Genomic DNA, 15,443 nt, shown 5'->3' with positions numbered 1-15,443 from the left:
ATGATATGAAAAGATACAAAATTACAATAGGAGAGTCTATTTATAAAGGCCTCTAGGAAGCTTGTAGAACAAGCTAGAAAGTGCTAGAAGATAAGGTTGACAACTAAGCATATGTCCACAAAAGGTGGAATATCCTCGATCAAAGTGAGGAGATAAGTATGACTTAAACAGGAACAAACTCCTGTGTTGTCAACAACTCCTAAGCAATAACTAATAAATAAATGCATTAACCTAAGTAAATTTAAGTAAAAGCATAAATAATAATTATTTACTCTAACACCCCCTCTTAAGTGCAACTTAGGGGATGCATTTAAGCTCACAACAACTAAGATGAAATGTAGAATGGGTCTTGGCAACAAGGCCATGTTAGGTACCCATGTACAAATGCAAAGATATGCAACCTCTGAAAATGAGAAAAGAGGGAAAACCTCATGGGGAAAACCCTCCTCCAAAAAGAGGTAAGAGAAAACCTAGTGAAGGACTGAAGAAGCTTTCAACTAGAGGAATGTCCCAGAGAATAGGAATAAGAGAAGATCATAAAGAGCATCACTAAAGCATGAAGAAGCTAAAAACTCTATCAAAAAGAAACTATTGATCTAAAGAACCTCCAAGAAAAATAGAAGGCATGAACCAAGAGTGTCTATATGGTAGATTATCCATCTCAACGAAATGCATAGGTAGCCAACCATTATAATCGCCTAGTATATAGGATCAAATACTGAATACATAGCTCACACTATCGAAGCATCAAACCAAGGAAGCATCAAAACAATAGAATACCCTCCCCCCCCCCCCTTAATGCAGACGGGGTGAGGTGACAGGCAAATGAGAAAGTGGGCCAAAAAATCCTCTGCAAAAAGAACCAAGAACAACGAGAGAGAGGAAGAGGTACAAACACCTATAAGGGCATGTGTCATCGACACATCATGGGGCAAATGTCGTGGAAGGGACACTCACTTGACAAAGGAAGAGGGCACAAAAATGACAACAACTAACCCCCTCATGGTGCTTTATAAAATAGTGCTAGTACAATTATCTCAAAATAATGTTCATGAACCTGAAATGTAAGAATGACACTTTATCTCAATGTGTTTGCATAAAGATGCTTAAAAATGATATCAACAATGATCAGAAAAGGAAAAAAGTTGATACAAAAGATAGTACAACCCAAAACAAAAGATCCCATCCTATGAAAACAATCTTCGGACCTGTAACACCCAAGATATCCACCATAGAGAAAAAATGCCAAAAATATGATAGAAAAAACATGGGGTAGAATCTAAAGAAAATGACAACATTTATGAAAAGTAGATAGAACCAGCTTTCCAAAAATATAACATTTTCAAAAAATGGAGGTGGGATGCACAAGATATGCTTGCTAGAGTGAAAAATAGAATATCTAACTTCAACTACAAAAATAGACAATAAAACTACATCAAAACCCAAAAATACTTGTGCCAATATCTTCATCTTGAAACCAGCTTTTGAGTGCTTCTTTCAGATTAGAAAAATACCTCTGTATGCTCAAGTTATGGCCAAAAAATTGAGAGTAGGTCAAAAAAGACCCTAAAGACCTTGTAGGAGTGTTGATGTAGTGCTAACATCAGCATTCTACTAGGTTAAAATTGATGGCCAAGGGGTCATCGCAGCAAAAAAAAAGTGTCACGTAGCATGCCATGTGGCAGGTGAGGTGTTTGTGCACTGACGTAGCAGGGGCCACATGACAGGTGCCAATGTGGCACTCGTGCCGCATGGCAATCGTAGACTGGACCAAGTGTGCTAAGAACTCCATGTAAGTAGAGAGGCCACAGAGCAGCGCTAAGGCAGAGAAACCCAGTGGTAGCTATAGAAAATGGTGGAGGTGGTGGTAAAGTCGCAGAACTGGACAGTGCTGCTATGGAGGGAGGTGGGTTAGTCGAGTAGCGGTGTCGCTGCCAGCAAAAGCGGTGTGGGAGCTAAGCATGGGAGGTGTTGCAATGGCAGTGGGGTGGTGCCATGATGGCCATTGGGCAGAGCGGCTATTGTGGCTACCCAACTTATTTTTTAAATTTTTATTCAAAAAATCATCCATAGAGTCTGTACGGCTACCTGGGTAAAAAAATTTGCCTCTTGGAGCAACTATCGCCAAAAATGGACAAATTTTATATAAATCCTGATTGTAACAGACCTTCTGAACTCAATGGCAATGTCTGTTTAGGCCTAAAGTGCTCCGAAAAAATGCTCTTCCCCCTATTGAAGAAAAAAATTACAAACAAACTAAGGTTTGTGTCTCCAAATTGTGGCTTCAAAAATCCTTCAACTTGGAAGCAGTAGGGAGGCTCTGATACCATGTAAAAATTGATGAAAGCCAACTTTATAGCTCACTAAGATCACCTGCATGCAAATAACCTACTGAAGGGAAACCAAAGAAGGAAGGGTGGAGCTTGGAGAAACTAAACAGACTAAGAGAGAAGAGATTGCAACAATGAAAATGAAATTGTTGTACAATATGATATGAAAAGATATGAAATTACAATAGGAGAGCCTATTTATAAAGGCCTCTAGGAAGCTTGCAAAACAACCTAGAAAGTGCTAGAAGATAAGGTTGACAACTTAGCATACGTCCTCAAAAGGTGGAATATCCTTGATCAAGGTGAGGAGATAAGTATGACTTAGATAGGAACAAACTCCTGTGTTTTCAACAACTCCTAGACTACAATTAATAAATAAATGCATTAACCTAAGTAAACTTAAGTAAAAGCGTAAATAATAATTATTTACTCTAACACTGGTGACATGTCTTCACGATTGGAGGTTATGATTTGACATCATATTGTTTGATGATTTTGTATGGAGAAGATTCTAGAGGAAGCAAGTGTTTGGTCAACATGTGTTTGACCTCTTGGCACATAATTCTATGAGTTGGCTCATGTGGTCTTAGAAACATGTTTTGTAGTTAAAGATTTATCTTATGGTGCATTGGATTTGAGTGGGATATTTGAAATGTATATTGATTTCAAATTATAGGGCTTGATTAAAGAAGTGGACTTGGAAGTCCAAAATATATTGGTGGAGGATGAACAATTTGTTTTTATTGTTTATGATGGACTTAGGCAGTTACGTTGGCATGTGGATTGACAAAATGTGATGTTTAATGCTTAGCATTACATAGAATTCAAGTGTTGTCATTGATTGGCAATTGATTGATGGAAGATGAATAGGTTACAAGGTCATGCAAGCATCAATACACTATTCTACTAGTTAAGACAAGGAGATTGACTCAATTGAAGTCATGACAAGCAAAGTGAATTGTGAATCAAGGAACACACATGGTGGGTAAGTCATGGATATAAAACAAGGAAAGGATAGTCTAAGTGTGATGAGACAAACATGTAGGATGGTGAAACAAAAGGATGCAAGGATTAGAGTTTGGATGTTGACTTACAAGAAGAAAAACATGCCTATGTATAGATAGTCAAGGGTATTTTGTGACTAGCTCTTGCATGCAATTCAATTTTTGAATTCAATGACTTTGAGCAGAGTATTTTAGGGTTTTGGTACCTATATGTAAAAGGATGTATATAATTTTTTAAAAAGTTATTGTTATTGTTATTGAGGAATGACATTGTTGGAAGTTTAGAGAAGAATTGAGGAATAGGCCAAAGACCTGAAAAAAGACAGTTGTATAAGCATGGAGAGGAAGAAATGAACTACAAAAGTTTATAAAGGGAAAGCCAAAGAACAAGAAGATCAAGGAATCTTAGAGGTATAAACAAAAGACCTACAAGACAAGGTGTACCACACTTTAGATCTAAAACCTCAGTTTGCTTTCTTATCATTGCAACTATTGTAAGCCTTTAATAAGGAAGACTTGAATGTAAGTCTTTGTAAATACTCTAGCAAGGCATCTCTCAGAAAGAGATTTGCAAATCCTCTAAAAATGTAGCTTTAACAAGATTTTGCAATCCTGGTAGATTATATACATTCCTAATAGAATGTATTCCTAGAAAGAACAATTGTAGCCTTTAAATAGACAACCTTTTACTTGCAAGGGAAGGTTAGTGGGTATATTACTCCCATCATGGTTTTTATCCTCACATTAAGGGTTTTTACATATAAATACTTGTGTTAATGATGTATGCCCTCTTGTGTGGTATTGTATGGTTTTATTGCACAAATTTTACTATCATCTTGTTGGTTAAAGGATTGGTAGTTACAATTGTGAAAAGCAGCTACGATAATTGATTTGATTGGGTCATAATCATGCTAAGAAGAGTGCATAATAAATACATTGGCTTGACAAGCCCTACAAAATCACAAATCATCTAATATTCAAGGTTATAGGGTTTAGTGGAAATAGAAGGCAGTTGACAAAAAAATGTATACTCCCCAAAAGATATGGTAGAGTTAATTGGATATCACCATGATGGACATGTGCATGATGAAAGACCAATATAGAGATGAAGTATGTGATCACATATAGTCTATACTATTGTAGTAGGAACAATAGTGTGTTGAGTGGAGCAGTGTATGTGTAATATCCTCCCCTGATTTGAACTTTGACTTGCATAAATTTAACTTAAGGAATATTGTCAAACACTTTGTATGCAAACTCATAAAGCTGATTTCCTCAATAAATTTATTTCCAATGAGTAGATTTACGAACAACTATGAAGTGACATTAAAATGCATAATACACATCATAACATTTTCACAAACACTTGGCACACATTCAATAGTATATGAAAAATCTGGAAACTCTTTCAATCTGCTAATAAAGGGTGACTTTTAAATGTAGATGTGCACTTACAGCTGCCTTAAAGGCTGCAACAACTATTCAGACTTGTATTCAACAATTATTATGCAAAATATCAAAATTTGGCAGAAGAAACCTGGAATTAGTTGCCGTAGTATTTTGCAGATGTAGTCGGCTAGCCCTCCAAACTTCTAATCAGCCGAAAAAACAAGTAAAATTGATACCAACACTGTTCACGCCATACTGTAGCAAAATACTGTTCATGCCGACTATAGCAAAATACTGTTCATGCGACACTATAGCAATAACTAACTTCAGATCTGCACCTCAAACCCTTGTAAATTTCTTTATGCAAACGTCCCAAATGAAACCCAGTGTGTTTCCTGAAGTGAAAACACCCTTGATCCTCTTGACCGTGTCTTCCAACAGTGAAGAGAATGCTAGCAAAGAGGGATTCCGTCCTCCAAGCCCGATAATCAGATATCTAGCAACATAACATTAATCTTCATCCAAGCATACAAAAAAAAACTCTTCCATTTCTTTTATAGTGTTCTCACAAGAGCTCAATCCTTCGTTTTCTCAATGTGGGATAAAACATAACTCCCTTTATGTACCTTATGTCTCCAATGTGTTATAAAAATAAAGGGAACTCTTTTAATTTAAATATTTCCCACAAACTATAGTCTATGCATTAATAAAGTTAAATATTTAAATTTAACTTTATAAAATGGCTTTATCAATGCATAACAAATCTTATCAATGATAAATAAGTCTTCCTGTCGATTTTAAACAATTACCATTGACATACCACTGTGACTGAATGTCCGGCCATGTCCAAGATGACTTACTATAAATAGTAAGTATGCCCAAAGTTGCCTCAGAACCCCTCAGAAAGACCTGCAACTGAAACTGTCTAGGCCAAATGGCCTCTAAGCCCCTTTAATGTCCTAGTTAGCCTATGGGACTGTGGGGAAATAGGCTAACGACAACATCATGCTATGAATGCTAGAAAGGGGACATTAAAGTATGATGCACATCAAATCATTCACGATCATGTAACACTTGATCTAAGTGGATGGTTGCAAATGCAGATTTTGGAGAAACTACAAAAAATAAAGAGGGATTACATTAAGCACACTTTTAAATACAATGCTATACTAATGTGTATTTTGTTCTAATTTAGAAAATAGTTCTTTGGGTTTAAGAAGTTTGAATGGAAGAAAAATATCCCTACTTCTGCACAAATCATGAGATTGGACAATAAGTTGGAAGATGAAGGCCCTAAACTGTTGGATGAATAATTTAAGGAGTTCCAACCAGGAATGCAACAAAGGGAAAGGGTCCCTTTCACACTGGTAGAAGAGTACAAGAAGGAAATATTTTCCTCACCAACACAAACAAGTGTATGATAGAAATAGTTCAACCTTGAAACCACTAGTTGATTGAGCTACCATATGAAGTTGATTAAGTGTTAACCAAGACTCATGTTAAGAGTCTACTCACTAAGCCCATTGATCCAAAAGCGAAGAAATTTAGACCAAGTGAAGGAAGCAGTAAGAGATAGCTACAAGAAGAAAAAAATTAAAAGGGAAGAAGAAAGTCCAAGCCTTGAGACAAGATAAAAAAAAAGGAATTCATAGAGGAAGAAGCAAAAGAAACCTATGAAGATAAGATAAGTCCTCAAGCTAAGATACAAGTGGAATCCTCACTTGAACTAGAGATGTCAATAAAATCTACCAGCAAGAAGAGAGCAACCACCATCAAACCTTGAAAATTGAAACTTACAAGCGAAAGAAGATTGGGAAGGAAGGAAAGAAGGTGTCACCAACACTAGAGGATGGAATGACAACTAAAGAAACTAAAGTCAAGTCACTCAAATGACCAAATAAAGGAAACAAGTTTACTATCAAAGATATTTACAACATATCATGCATAATGGTAACTGTGACACTCTAAATAATAGATTTTCCAAGTTCAATGATTCAAATAAGGATAAGATAGTCAATTTTGTTTTTTTGAGTATGAAAACCTTCAACTAAGCACTTGGAGATATTAAACCACTAATGCTCAATGAATTAGACATAATAATTGTTAATAAGTGGAAGGAAGGAATCATTGAATTTAAAGGAATGATGGATGAAGTCTTATAAAAGAACAATACCATAACTTTCTAAAGAAGAAAGAATGACACTAGTATTGCATGCAAGAAAGACTTCAATATGTTTGATAATGTAGTCCTAGCCACAACTAGAAAAATGAAATAAAGCATATCAAAATGTGAAAAATCTATGGAACAATCTTACCAGTCAAGTGGAGGAATTTAGCATGAAAAGTAAAGCAAATACAAAGCCAATAGAAAAGGAGTCAACTAGAAGAATTTACCATGAAAAGTAAACAAAATCCAAAGCCAAGATAAAAGGTCCAATTAGAGGAGAAAGGAAAGGAGAAAGTGCCTATGTTACTCAGACCCCAACACCCACATAGTAACAAAGCTTGCCAAAGAACAAAGAAGAAGTATGGCAAGTTGAAGTACCAGGCAAGGAGAAGACACTAACAAGGGTAGAAGAGGACAAAGAGCCCAAGGACACCAAACAAGGGTAACAAGCACAAAGAAATGACGAATCATATGAGGTAAAAGCTCATGAAGAAAAATATAAGTCACAAATGAGAGAAATATTTATGGTGATGTTTGATCTAACAAAGATGGACTCAAGTCCAGAGAAAGAAACAAAGGGAGAACAAGGAGAAACACAAAGTCAAACTTAGACTAGTGAAAAGAGATAAGAAATTGAGAAGGGGAAGGGACGGGTCCTTGCAAAGGAAGTCAAACCTAAGAAACAACAAATACTTGAGAAGGATCCTATTGCAAAAACCATGAAGTCTATTCATAGTGATGGAGAATAGGTGAGACAAGAGAATCCAACAATGGAGAAATAGATGAGACAAGAAGAAGTGTCATCATTTGAGAAAGAAAATACACCAATAGAATCAAGGCCATCTGGAAGTCATTCTAAATGACAGAGAAGTGTAAAGAAGTCAGAGAAAGATGAAAGGAAATTTGATTAAGGGGAATCTAACTCCAAAATAAACATAAAGAGAGATAGGAGTCACCCACCCTAGCCTCATCATCCACATGTGACAATGATGGAGAATTATTTGAAGAAGAATTTGAAAAGAAAGTGTTGATGTTTTGTAGCCTCAGTAGGATAATCTCTCTCTCTCTCTCTCTCTCTCTCTCTCTCTCTCTCTCTCTCTCTCTCTCTCTCTCTCTCTCTCTCTCTCTCTCTCTCTCTCTCTCTCTCTCTCTGTTTGTTTAAGGAAATCATTTTTTGCTTTTAAGGGTTGGAACTTGATTAAAGATTGAGAATAAAGAGGCACCTTTTCATGAGACATACCCATGAATAGGCATATCTACACCTTTTGGAGACATGTCTTCTCACAGATATGTCAACTCATATCCTTTATAATACATATCTAATCCCAAGGAAAGACACTGGAATTAATATATGCTCTACCCTTTGGAGTTCGATGATTACAATTATCAAATTTAGAATTACAAATCAATATTTAGTATTTATCAATATTAAATTGTAATTTTGTACATATTTGGAGTGATCCTACTTCATCAACATGGTATCAAATCCTAGTTGCAAATGTTAGAAAGATATACTAGCAATCACTCCTTTGTGTGCAATAGGTATGCCGAAGGTATATTGAAGATCAAATATGAAAAAATCTATAAAGAGGAGAGGGGTGGATAGAGGAAAATGGAATTACTCTTTCTAAATGACTCTATATCTCTCTCCAACTCTTTTTATAACTCGATATTGTATCACCTAATTTAGTAGAGTAAATATGAATACTAACTATTAAATGAAAGCATTAACAATACTAAGCAAGCTAACACTTAAGATAGGACCAAAGAAGACAAAATTGAGGAAAGGAGACCAAAGATGGTAAACTCCTAAAGTGCTTCTCATGATGATGAAGCTATGTCCCTGATGGATAGTAGATGTATGCTCGCGATGTGCTCAAGCTCCAAGTGGATGAGTGATAATCAAATATGGGTGTGGATGAATGATTCAGCAACGAAGGTACGAAGCGGTTTCAACATTATGATGGTATTTTGGTAGTTTTTAGGCTCTCAAAATAGCATTATAAGTTTGCTTGAAAAGTGGATGATGTTTGTAAAAAAAGAGGCTTCTATTTATAGGCCAAGGGGTAGAGGGATGGATGGTCAAGATGCAAGGATGACAAGATGGTGAGGGAGGGCTAGGATGCACTCAAAGGGGAGCACATGGATTGTGCTTGTTTGAAGCCAATTAGGAGGTGACACATGTCCCAGGGTGATTGGATGTGAGAGGGTAGGGTATGGGTTGGTCAAAGGAGTAATGAGGGAGGTTGAGCCATAAATGAGGATGGTTGGGTCATAAATAGAGATGGTTGGGGGGAGAATGAGATTGTTAACTTTGGCTCAGGTCTTAAATGTTGGAGGGTGAGGGGAGAATGAGATTGTTGACTTTGGCTTGGGTTAGCAAGTCTTAACCCATGTTTATGATTGTGCACATGATTAGAAGAGGATTAAGCTTGGATTAGAGGGGGGATTAGGGGGTAAGTGGCTTAGATTTGATGGGATGGGTTAGTTAGGTGGCTAAGTGAGGTTAGTATGTGTGAATGGGTTGGATTAGGGGTTAGGATAGGGTTTAGGGAGGCTCTTAGGATTTTAGACATTTTATTAAATGATTTATTTAATAAAATGGGGATATAGAATTAAATTGAATAGATTTGAGGATTTATTCAATTTAATAGAGGAATAGGGATTTAATTGATAAATTGATTTTCAGTGATCTTTTAATTTTATCAATTGGACTATAGTTAATTAAATTAACTAATTAACTAGGGGATGACAATAGATTAATTAAATATTAAATACTTAATTAATGATGCCTTAGAAGATGACTAAATAGGATTACTTAAGTGATGTAATCAGATTTAGGTGTCTACATTTTGCCCCTCTTTGAGATAGTGTTGGAACAATACTATGTCAAAGAAGTTTGAAGATAGACGACATGAAGAAAACTTTGAAAGCAACATGATTGCCCCAGTTTTGAATAGAAGAGGAGAGAGTGGACTGTGTGATGCCCCCTCAAGAAGATGGCAGAGAGAGAAGGTGAGGTCGGGCAACTTCTTGAAAGGTACAAGAATCTAGGGCAAGCAAGAGGACTGAGAGGGGCGAAGAGAGGTGGTTCAAGGAAGCACATACTCTTACTATGGGAGAATGAGACAGAGGAAAACCTTGGGTGCAAGGATAATGAATGGGTAAGAACACTGGCTATAGGGAGAGTGGGGAAGGTGATTGGGTTTCTAAATTGAACCCAGGGAAGTGATTTGGAAGATGGCAAATTTGGGCAGATTTATGATTCAAGAATTTATGATTGGTGATGACTAAGATGTCGATTGATGCAGGAGCTATGATTATGATCGATGCAGGAGCTATTGATTATGAGTGATAAAGGAGCTGATGATCATGATTGATGAAGGAGCTATGATTATGATTGATAAAGGAGCTAATATTATGATTGATGAAGGAACTAAGATTATGATTGATGAAGGAGCTATGATTGTGATTGATGAAGGAGCTATGATTATGATTAATGAAGGTGATATGATGATGATTAATACAAGATTAGAGACCATGGAATTGAGAGGAGATATCATTGTGATATGGATAAAACTATTAGATTTGTAAGACTGATTGGATGGGATGCTTGAATGGGATGGAATATTTTGATAAGAGGATAGTGTGAAGTAATCTAGTGAAGCTTGAGTGTGTGGGTGTTCCAAAGGGGAGAACCACCATGTAGTTGAGCACTTATTTTGATATAGGAATATTGGGAATATGCCAAGGTTACTAAGAACATCAAGGCCTTTTTATCAATATTACATAGGACTAACGCGAAACAAACACGCAAGGATTGCCCCAGCATCACACATGAATCCTGAAAGAATCAAAGTGGAAATGATACTGGGTAACCCACAAGCAAACAATATTTCCCAAGCGCACCATGTAACCACAAGTGATCACATGTTTGGACTATGCAAGGGTCATATCCGATTGACTCACAAGCAGAAAAGAAAAAGAAAAAGACCTGATCTAAACCTTGCGCTTGAAGTGCCACTTTCATAGCACACCATGATATAAAAAATCGTGGCGACCATGAGGAGGGAACAACCCAAATCACTTGGAAGAGATACTTTAAGAACCAAACGTGAAATCCTAAAAAGAAAATAAATCGAAAGAAAATGTAAAGCCATGAAAAAGTAACCTTTTGCCAAAGAGATCAATAGGACTAGATACTGGCGGACCAAGAGTAGATGAGAGGAAGGATGCATCCTACAAGGATCTATCGGTAATATTGAGGACTAGGATCAAATGGGAAATTAGAACTATTCAGGACAACATTTTGATGACAGGGGATCTCATACGAGGATTCGCTAAAGCACCTAACCAAGAGAGCTACAAGTTATGATCAAGCATGAACTAACATGAAGAGAGGAGAGATATACAAGGATACCAAGTGAAGGATTGACATGAAAGGATGGTACAATGGAAAAACCAAAGTATTTACAAGGGATGACCATACAAAAGTTCAACATGATAGGATAGTGGCAGGAAAGATGAAGATGAGAAGATTAGTAGAAGAAAATCTAGGGATGAGGAGATAGTGTGATGAAAAGCATGGGATGAGAAGCTAGTGGAAAGAGATAGGATATAGCATACTGTTACGATAGGGAAGGTGAGGTGTGGAAAGGATGGAAGTAGTTGCCGACTTGACTATTATGATGGTGGGTATTGAAGCTTGTTGCCGAAGATATGGATAGCGTGTAATGGAAGCGATGGAGAATGTTGTTGGTTCTATGAAAGATGAGTGAATTTGATGAAAGCCTAACAACAAGAAGTGTTAGCAAAAAAAAGTGAGCGAAGAATTAAGCTCTGGGTGAAATATGAATGGCTGATTCGCAAGAGTAGAGGCAGAAAATGCTAGAGGCGATAGAAGGAGGAACGAGAGGATGGAGTGAAGAGGAAAATGAAAGCCAAGGAGAAAGGAAATGGTTGCGGGGGCAGAAGCGAGGCGTAAAGTAGAGCCAACAAGAAGGAAGAGAAACCTTGCCACATCAAAGTGTGCGACATTGTGATCGTGGAGTGGTGGAGGCTAGCAAAATTAATCTAGCTCAAAATAAGCCAGAAGAGGAAGAAGAAGATCCGACCTTGCTGCAACTATTAGCATAAGGTGTGATGCAACAAACAGAGGCGATGGAAAAAGAGAAGGAGACAAACTTACCAAGTGTGGGAGTGTTGTTAGAGGGAGCAAGTGCAAAAGATCAGCCATCTGTAGAAGAGACTCTTCCAGAAGAGGAACAAAGATCCATGATGCGACCAACAACGGTCGTATGGAAGAAGGGAAAAAGCAGTTTAGGAGATATGATGCAGAGCTCTAGGGAACAAAAGGGTTACCCAGTGTTGTCTGCATTTTGGCCATTTCAAGCATTGCAATTTGATGTTGCAGTAAAAGAAGCTCATGATGTAGTGGTGGTGATGGAGAAAGCATTGGCAGTGGAAAAAGAACAGGCTGACCAGGCGAAGAAAGATGCAAATTTCTTTCAAGGCTTGATTGAAAGAGCACAAGAGGATGGTGCACGAACGGAAGCTGAGTGCCTTGGAATGATGTTAATGATGGAGCAAACAAGAGTGGAGACTGTGGAGGCAACTTTGGCAGCTGAGAGAGCGGTGATGGAGAGATGTGAAAATGAATTAGTGCTCTTGCGGTTGCAAGTAGAAGCGTTTAGGGAGTCAACAGTGAAGACCAATAGTTTAGCATGGAGGTCACAAGAGTAGCTGAATGCAAGTAATGTGTGCATTACGTGGTACCAGAATCAATTGAATACAGTGAAATATGAGAGGGAGTCAATGAAAATGCTAGCGAATAGACATGAAAGAGAATGCGATATTGCATAGAGGATAATAACTATTCCAAGAGCAGAAAGACTACGGGTAGAAATGAAAGATCTCATGGAGAAATTAGCGAGGGTTGCACGAGAGGCGACATACTACATGGGATTATATCACCAAGCGGTCCCTTTGGAGCAAAGGAGAGGAGTTGTGTACTCTGAGAAACATTTTATGGGGCAGATAAACACCCTCTTGAGGTGTGGTAACATCCCGATCCCCATGGATACATTTTGGGCAAGTGCGAGGATGACTCCAGGGGCATCATCATCTGGGACTGGGTCTAAAGGAATGCCATTGATTGGACACCCTGTCTTGCCACCTCCCCCAGGGAGGCTAGAATAAAAAATTTGCCAAACATTATTAGTTAAATGGAATGTTGTTCTTGCTGTCATAGGAGAATAGAAATTTTGTGCTTGTTGTTGTGGCAATCAAAGGGACAATGAATGTTGTTTGTAATGCAATCTCATGTTTTGTTGTTGGGATTTTATGGAAGATATATGGATGTTTTTGTGTTTTTGTCGAATATTTAAATTTTTTTGGGATGTTTGATATATATTTGAATTTTTTGGGATAAATAATGAAATAATTTGACTCTTGGAAAAGTGGGAAAAATACAATTTATAGAGTAAGGGTAACCATGACTCGTAGGTGAGAATGTCTGTGTAGATTTAGCAAGTATGACAGACAATAATAAGACAAAACGTGGGGATGTTTCTCTAGGTGTGTGATGAGACAGATGTTTATGAGGTGTGGAAAAGGCATTGGGACCTATGCAAGGCTTGTGATGGCCAAAAGAGTTCAAACAGGGTCTTGAAAAGGCCAAAAGAGGGCCTTGAAAAAGGTGTGTGGGCCAAAAAAGATGTCTCAAGGGCCTGAAAAAGGCGCTTGGGCCTAGAAAGGTGTCTCGGGGGTCTAAAAAGGTCAAAATAGGGCCTTGAAAAAGGTGCTTGGGCTTATAAAGGCATTTCTGGGGTTGGAAAAGGTCAAAATAGGGCCTTGAAAAAGGTGCTTTGAGCCTAAAAAGGCATTTCGGGGGCCTGAAAAAAGGTGCTTGGGTCTATGAAGGCATTTCTGGGGCTAGAAAAGGTCAAAATAGGGCCTTGGAAAAGGCGCTTTGAGCCTAAAAAGGCATTTTGGGGGCCAAAAAGGACATTAGTACTTTGAAAAAGTTATTTAAGGCTTAAAAAGGCACGAAAGTGGTCCAAAAAGCACACTTGGGCTTTGAAAAATCATTTCAGGCCTAAAAAGGCACTAGAGTGGTCCAAAATGGACACGTGGGCCTTGAAAAAAAAAGCTTTTAGGCCTAAAAAGACGCTAGAGGGGGCCAAAAAGGACACGTGGGCCTTGAAAAATCATTTAAGGCCTAAAAAGGTGCTAGAGTGGTCCAAAAAGGACACTTGGACCTTATAAAAGCATTTAAGGCCTTAAAAGGCGCTAGAGGGGTCCGAAAAGGACATGTGGGTCGTGAAAAATTATTTAAGGCCTAAAAAGGCACTTGAGGGGTCCAAAAAGGACACTTGGGCCTTGAAAAAAAACTTTGAGGCCTAAAAAGGCGCTATAGTGGTCCAAAAAGGACACTTGGACCTTGAAAAAGCATTTAAGGCCTAAAAAGGCACTAGAGGGGTCCGAAAAGGATACGTGGGTCGTGAAAAATTATTTAAGGCCTAAAAAGGCACTTGAGGGGTCCAAAAAGGACACGTGGGCTTACGAGACAATATGATATATTTGTTGAAGGTGGGTAGACAAATTGTGGCCACTGCAACTTAAATAAGACTAAAAATCCTTCTTGATTCACATTAATAATGGTTGCATGGAAGGAAGGTGTCAATTGGCTTTGCGACATCTCTTTTGCTAGTCGAGTTGTGCTGGATTTTCCTAAGCTTGGAATTATGTTTCAGGACATTACCACGCTTCTTCTTAATATCAATTTCTTACTATCAGAATTTGAGAGGAATTTTGGGGTGGTGTTTTAATGTTTCAAGCTTTTATGGCCATATTTGGTATTTATGACCCCCTTTTGAATGTTCTGGAATTTTTTTTTTTTTTTTTGATATTGTTTGGGCAATTTTTGAATTTTTTTGGTATTTTTGGGTAGTTTATGAATTTTTTTGGTATTTTTGGATATTTTTGAATTTTTTTTGGTATTTTTGGGTGATTTTTGAATTTTTTTGGTATTTTTGAATGATTTTTGAATTTTTTTGATATTTTTGGATAGTTTATGAATTTTTTTGGTATTTTTGGATGATTTTTGAATTTTTTTGGTATTTTTGGTATTTTTGGGTAGTTTATGAGTTTTTTGGTATTTTTGGATGATTTTTGAAATTTTTTGGTATTTTTGGGTGATTTTTGGATTTTTTTGGTATTTTTGGGTATTTTTGAATTTTTTTGGTATTTTTGGGTAGTTTGGGTAACTGTGTCGGCTATCAGCACTGTCTTTCCCTCCATCCTTGTGGGTTTGATTTTTGGGGTGGTTTGTGCATAATCCTCTGGCAATCCAATGGAGGACATTGAAGAGCGAGTTTGGCTTCATTTTCTAGATGTATCGATGGTTAGTAGAGGAGTGATGGGGTTGGTTCTCCTTTTATGGTGTGAGGCGACTGGCATGGGCCTTGCAAACGGTTACAACTCCAAAAGATTCTCTTCGAGAGGTCTATGCAAAAGGGTTGTAATTCTATTAGTTTCTCATTGTGTAGGGTT

General features: G+C 37.5%; 1 protein-coding gene across 1 annotated transcript in view; it reads left to right on the top strand.

Annotated features, from left to right (window-relative positions):
- Positions 1-11,879, top strand: part of LOC149541101 (linamarin synthase 1-like) — a 56,961-nt gene extending 45,082 nt beyond the window's left edge. Inside the window, exon 2 of the mRNA XM_089802787.1 lies at positions 11,766-11,879. Within this exon, the coding sequence (XP_089658913.1) occupies positions 11,766-11,879 (114 nt within the window). The remainder of the gene's footprint in view (positions 1-11,765) is intronic.
- The last annotated feature ends 3,564 nt before the right edge of the window (positions 11,880-15,443 follow it).

Source organism: Cupressus sempervirens, chromosome 9, assembly GCF_028749045.1.
Source record: "Cupressus sempervirens isolate cs-2001-9-10 chromosome 9, ASM2874904v1, whole genome shotgun sequence".
In the NCBI taxonomy this organism is placed as follows: Eukaryota; Viridiplantae; Streptophyta; class Pinopsida; order Cupressales; family Cupressaceae; genus Cupressus; species Cupressus sempervirens.
Note: the sequence above shows the minus strand (reverse complement) of the source record. Positions and strands in the feature narration are given on the sequence as shown.